General features: G+C 42.2%; 1 protein-coding gene across 2 annotated transcripts; it reads right to left on the bottom strand.

Annotated features, from left to right (window-relative positions):
• Positions 1-395: 395 nt before the first annotated feature.
• On the bottom strand, positions 396-5,475 carry pax1a (paired box 1a). 2 transcript variants are annotated; one of them, XM_030045318.1, is made up of 5 exons: positions 5,200-5,475; positions 3,824-4,453; positions 2,626-2,759; positions 1,772-1,928; positions 396-1,013 (listed from the first exon to the last, which is right to left on the bottom strand). In XM_030045318.1, the coding sequence occupies exons 1-5, from the start codon at positions 5,201-5,203 to the stop codon at positions 910-912; spliced, it is 1,029 nt and encodes a 342-aa protein (XP_029901178.1). In that variant the 5' UTR covers positions 5,204-5,475; the 3' UTR covers positions 396-909. The 2 variants fall into 2 exon arrangements, with proteins under 2 accessions (XP_029901178.1, XP_029901177.1); XM_030045317.1 differs by having other exon boundaries at positions 397-1,013; positions 1,772-1,985.
• Between the last annotated feature and the right edge of the window lie 1,306 nt (positions 5,476-6,781).

The raw sequence follows: 6,781 nt of genomic DNA, 5'->3' as shown, positions 1-6,781 counted from the left end.
TGTAACAAATTACTGCTCCCATGGAGTGATAAATGTAGTAATACCATTACTTTTGAAACGAATAATGACTACTGAGTCATCTAATAGCTTTAATAAGCCGAACACTGATGGCAGCCCTCCATTAGACAAACTGATACCCAGCCTAACAACTTGGGCAAAAAGAGCATTTCCTCCACATAACTGCCCCTGATCACACACAGGTTTCTTACTGTCTTTAAACTCATCTAATATCAGAACCTTCCACAACAGTTAGGAAAAGTTACCGTGCAAGAACCACGCAGTGCACTCAGTGCCCTCAGCTATCTGCAGAAATAATATTCACATCCACATGCAAACTTTTCGAATGTAAGAAAGCCTTTATTTTGAATATTTACACTGAATTTATAAAAATATATAATTAAAGCTTTGGCAAATATTTTACATTTACAATTATTCTCTTTGTTCACGTCGTTGGGTCACTGCAAAAAATCCAGATCATGGCAAACCAATCGAAATAACAGAATTAAAGACGGATTACAGAATAGACCCATTATCAGGGTGAGCCCTTGATTTTAGACTTTAGCATGAAACATCAATGACAGACTGACAAAATGTATTTCGATCCTGTAGTCTCTATAACAGAATATAGGCTATACATGGAAAAATAAAATTACCAGCCACCTTTGTCCATGCATGAGGGGGGACACCAATACATCCATATAAGCTTACATTCATTTGGCCATAGACCGATAAAGGTTAAAGGCTATTGTACTCATAATGCATGTGAATAGGATTTTCTTTTGACTCTCTTGGCTGTAAGGTACAAACACGCGGGGAAACAAATCGTTAATAGTGTTCGCACTTACTGTTGGAGTTCTTGAAATGCGTTCAATTAAATGGGTCTGGTAATTATGGTGATTAAAGTCCTGGTTATGATGATGAGGTAGGCAGACTGAGTCCATGTACACTATTCAAGGCGTCATGCTGCTGCTGCTGCTGCTGCTTGCTTAGGGGACTGGGCGGTTTTCTGTCTCCTGCACAACACAAAGAAATACTTATATAGCACACAAGCCATAAGCCTTTGCTTCATCAAATTATTATTTACTTCAGTTCGCCTTGCAGCCAAGCAGAGACCTGAACTGACTCAAAATAACAGAAGAGACCCAAGTGACCCACAATAACAGCAGAGAGAAATGCATAATTATTGTCAAGCAAGCTTTTGGCTTTTAAAATGGGTTTGGAAAGATTTAAAATTAATTTTCTCAATTTTTTTGTGTAGCCATGCATAGCCAACTGTTTTCAGACCACCTGGTAGGCCTCCCGCTGGCCAAGTCTAAAAGGTCAATATTCAATAATCGACATATAATTAGGCTGCATTTGGGATTTCTGTAACTGTTTACACTCGCTGCACTCTTTGTTGTACTGCGCGCGTGCGTGTGAAAGCGTGCGCGTTTGTGTATGTGTGTGTCTGTGTGCAAGAGTGACAGAGAGGGTGAGACGGAGAGAACGTGCGTGCTGGCACGTCATGGTAAGAGAACTCAATAATAAATAATAAAATAACTTCATAATGATGCTAATAATAACATGCAGGTTGTAACATGACTGAACCAATACGGCAAAATCAAATTATTTCAATGTAGGCAAGTCTATCAAAAATATAGATTTTTTTTCCCTCTCTGAGTAACATCTGTCACCAATTTTCAAATTACAGAAATGTTAGGGGTCGTGTTATCCCCTCATGGATCAAACTGCTGCGATGTCGAGCAAAATCCAGCCTGAATATGAGTCCTACCTTCTCGGGCTGGATGCTTGAAGGCCATCGGCGAGTGGATCTCCCCGGCGTGCATGGTCATCCCGCTGCCTGGGTGGGACAGGACCGGGCTCTGCGGCTGCCAGTGGTGGTGGCCCGGGGCCACGTAGCCGCCTGCTGGCCCGCTGTACACCCCGTACTGGTTGGAGGGAGAGTAAGCACACGCTGGAACATAACTGGACAATGTTGAGGAAGGCTGCAGGCAAACAGACAAAACATCGACAAAGTAAGGAAAAAAATGCACGTAATTGCAGGTTACAAATAAAAGCATGGCACACAGCCGCAGCAGCTGTTCTCAAAGTGGGGTCACAGGGGGATTTCAGGGCACCCCATCCCCAGCAACATGAAGAATATATTCCTCATTTTGCTTTATTTAATTACTGTGCAGTTAAACTGGACATAAAGTTTAACTTCACAGTAATTCAATTACGTAGAAATAACTCCAATTAGAGAAAGTAGGCTTTCAGCAATGCCTGTACTCATAAGCCTCGCTCTCACCGTCATATCAGAACCAAAAAGTCATACAATTCGTGTTTAAATAAAATTTCCCAGATTGAATTAGACCCCGTGTGATAATATCGTATCAAACAGGATTCCCTAATGTGACCTATGTGTCTCAACTGGGGGCTTCTGCCACGGGAAAAGGTCTAGGCCTCTATACAAGGAAATGAAATACGTTTAGGGCCTTATATTCCCAAATGTGCACAAAACATTTGGGCTGGAGAAGGGAAGGTAAGAGCGATAGAGGCTGTGACCATTGGTGTCATTTTGGTGAGAATTTGACATTTGGTTTGTTTTGTTTGGGATTTTTTTTTTTTTTTTTTTTTTTTTTTTACCTGTGCATATTTTATGTCCGCATCAATGGCTGATTTGTCAATGCCGTTGACTGTGTGAGCCGCAGGGAAAGCTGCTCTGTTGACGCTACTCCACTCCTCCATTTTTGGCGGATATCCCTCCGTCCCAGCAATGGCTGATTTAGAAACAATGCAATTTTCATGTAAAAGATACATTTGCTTCTCTTTAAACAATAAATAAATGAACAAAAATAACAATAAAAAATTAGAACGGCTAGTTCAGTTTCACAGTTAATTAACAAATCCCACACCGAGCTTTGAAATGCCTTATTATGTTAAAAATAAATGTTTTTCACTCTCACAGCAATATCGAAAATAATTTTGACATTCTTTAATATATTTGTGTTGAATTAGCCTGACTTTAAGCCTTACTCTCTGGGCTAAAATGTGTGTGACTGTTAATTAATTAAGTCCATTACAAAATTGTAGTTTGGCTATGAATTAATGTCAGTGATAATTTGAGGAAAAAATAAAAAAAGAAACAAAGGTGTTAAAAAGAAAAAAAAAAAGCAAGCAGCATGCAGTGGGAAATATATATAATTTCAACAGAAATGCCACATCCTAAATAAATCACTTTTTCATATTGTTAATAATAGTCTAATGGAGTGCCAAGGCCTACATTTAACATTATCCTGTTTGTGTAAAATAGGCGAAGCAATATTAATATAAGTAGCCTTACTGCGCCAACCTATTTCAGTCATGAAAAAATATTACATAAATAACCTGTAATTATACAGGAATAATTTTTCATTACGTTGGCCTTTGTGGTACAAAAACTCACTGGGCCCGGACGACTAATAACAGAGGAAAGAGTGACTAAAGGACGAAAAAGGAAAGGCAAATTGCCGTGCAGAACTGCATGAAGGATTAGATGGGATAAAGCAGGTGAGCAAGGTGTTTGCAAACGCATCAACCCATGAAAAGGCCTATTGAGAGTGGCCTTACTGCTTTCTGGCTGAATGATGAAACTGAGGCCTGTGTAACGTCTAATGGACACATTGTCCTCCTTAATGCCAGAACAGAGTGTACGGAGAGATTCGTTATGCCGAATAGCACAATAAAAAACCTCACGCGGATTTACTCAGCTCTTATTAAGACCTAGAGGCTAACGCATGCAAGACACAGAGACAGTGAGGCCTGCAAAAACTCCTGGAGCACAATCTGGTGAAGTATTTCCCACCTGCAGGATCCATGAAGGCTCTAATGCCCAGAATGTTGCTGACGGTGTGTGCAGAGGGCCAGGCCCTGGATATGCTCACATGGCCGGCTGTCACTGGTACTCCAGGAGGGCTGCCCATTTTGGTGCCAGTGGGCGACATGGCGTTGGGGTAGGAGTAGGGGTATATGTGGTTGTAGGAGAGCCCGGCCTGCGCGGAGGCTTGCTTGCTGCTCTCATACTGGTTGGGCTGGGATAGATTTCCAATCTTGTTGCGTAAAATCCGGCTGATCGAGCTAACCGACGGGACATTGTACTTGTCACAAACTCCGTCTGCCAGAAGCCTGTCCCGGATCTCCCAGGCAAAGATCCCGGGGTCTCCCTGTTTGTATTCCCTGATGTTTTTCACCACGTTCGGCGTCGTGACCCGTGGTTTGCTTCCTCCGATAGCACCAGGTAAAATGGAGCCCGTTTCGTTGTACCTCGCTAAAATCTTGCTCACACATCCGTGGGATACTCGGAGTTGCCGGCTGATATCACAGGGTCTGATCCCAAGCTGAGCCAGCTCCACTATTCTCAGACGTATGGCGTTGGGCAGGGGTCGCCCATTCACAAACACGCCGCCTAACTGGTTCACCTCTCCATAGGTTTGCTCTACAAGGGCATACAGAAAATATACAGAAGTTACCCATTTACAATGCATAAGATGAGTAAATGCACATGCATACCATGCGTGGACCTATATGTGGTGGTAAATAAAAAGGTGAGTGACCTGTTAAAGTATGTGACTGTCATAACAAACCACGCATATGCCATTATAATCAAAACACAATTGTACTTTCAGAAAACCGGTTTGAATTTTTCCATAAGAGATCATCATCAGTATAACTTTGGCTACATCAGTTTGACACCGCTTACTGTGCCGTGCGCCATCCATTTACGTTACAAACGATTTATGTCAGCCTAAAAAGTTTGGTAATCTCTGTTCTGCAAATAAAAAAGTATTTAAACTTGTTTGGGAGGGTTTGCTCTCCATTAAAATCCCTGCGCGCACAACAAAAAGCACCACTAAAATGGCGAGCTTGAGAAATTGACACACCAGAGCTCTTCAAACAACCGTATTCGATAATTGATGGTACTACCAAATGCAGGATTAAAAGCATTAAGTAGACTATAGTACCGGTTGAATAACGCTGAACAAAAATCCACTGGGTAATAAAGCCCACAGCTGCCGCGTAAAGTCCCAGTTCTACAGTGAATTTAGCAGCTTGATTTGCACGTTATCTGAACTTGGAGATAAACCCAAAGGGTTTTTCTGTCGCTATGCAGGCGTGGTGAGTCTGGATACTCTTCCATAAGCTTTCTGCCACTGAAGCATGCAGATGGTAACGCAGGCTTACCCATTTGCCTATACGTTTCAAGATGCTTGGAAATATAGGTGCTGCTTCAAATGGCTGAACGCGTCCGAGCGAAGGAAGGGAAGGGAAGGGAGAGGGAGGAATGAGCGACAGATGAGGAAAAATAGACTTCTTAAAATCTCCTCCGAGTGCCGCGTGCCCCTTCTTTTTTGGAAGCAAGTGACTGCGAGGTACAATGACCAAAGTGATCTTCATCCGATAAAAGCAAATTGGAGTGATCCCGGGGAGTCTGGAGTTCGCTGGGATTAATTTGACGCGTCCTCCACGTCAATCTTCGCAGTTATACGCCGAGCCTCTGCTTTGGTTTCATTGGTCGCCCTGCGCTGGGAAAGCTGTCAGCCAATGCAAACCCCATCCGGTTGGAGCCATGCAACCTCCTCGAATATTTTTGCATAGGGGAAGTGACAGAAGGGGAAACGTTTCATCCAACATGCAACTTTCTGGTAAGGATTTATACATCATAGGAGATATAGCAGCTACGGAGAGGTATAAATCCACCTCAGCAGTTTACTGAGGCTCCTTTATTTGCAAAGTAAAGTTCATTCACTCACTGAAGCTGACATGTGGATAACGTAAATTCATAGTGCGCATCATACCAAGAAATCTAATTAACACGAGTTTAAAGGGACGGGCTATTAATGTTTTATTTGTTAAATTAATGTTTTGTCAAAGAATAAATATTTTTTAAGCATTATTTACATTTCTAAGTGTGTTTATATTGGTTCCTGTGATATATTGATGATGACCGGCTGTGCTGGATCTACACGAAATGTAAGGAAACTGTGGCATACAGTTCACCCTGTGATTGGAAATTTAAAAGCAGAATATACTGGGGTAAAGATTTTAATGTGCATGCTTTCAGAAGCAGTGATCATTTAAGAATATCTTGGCAGTGTATACCCGTGGAAGTGATTGGCATATAGTTTAGTCAAATGCCCATCACACAGTGAAATATAATATGCTTTTCCATAAGTGACAATTTTAATAAAAGAAGTTTTGACAAGTCTTTTGCCGAGCATTTTCCCACAGACTGTACTTGGTACTTTTTTCCCTGCACGTTTCAAAAACTGACCATCTGACGGATTAGCGGCGTGCAGAGCGAAGATGTGACGTGCAAACAGGTCGACAAGCTACATGAATGGAGTCATTTATACTTTCCTTTGCAGAGCAAAAAACAAGAGACTCCTAAGCTGGCAACCTGAGTGGTTTTATAAGCCAATCCTTGAGCATCAAACAAGGAGAGACGCTCATGTAATCGATACCTCTGTAGATTGCAACGCTCCCAGACTATGGGATATCGACTGGATTCCAGAGGCATGCATTATCACAGCATGTTTTCGGAGTTTCCTGTGCAAGTTTAGAAGGTATCGTTTATATGCTCGCAAAATGTTACTTGTAAAACTTAACAGTCGACCCAATGGTAACAAGGTGCAGTGTCCCTATATCCCTCCCACCCACCTCCCACCACCCCCCCTCTCTCCCCTGGCCAGTTCACTATACAGATCTACAGGCAGGACACATGGAAAGCATCAGGTTGGGTCAGAGGAGCAGAGTCTGGGTGCTG

The sequence above is a fragment of the Myripristis murdjan genome, chromosome 22, assembly GCF_902150065.1.
Source record: "Myripristis murdjan chromosome 22, fMyrMur1.1, whole genome shotgun sequence".
Lineage (NCBI taxonomy): Eukaryota > Metazoa > Chordata > Actinopteri > Holocentriformes > Holocentridae > Myripristis > Myripristis murdjan.
This window is presented reverse-complemented; position numbering and strand designations above follow the sequence as displayed.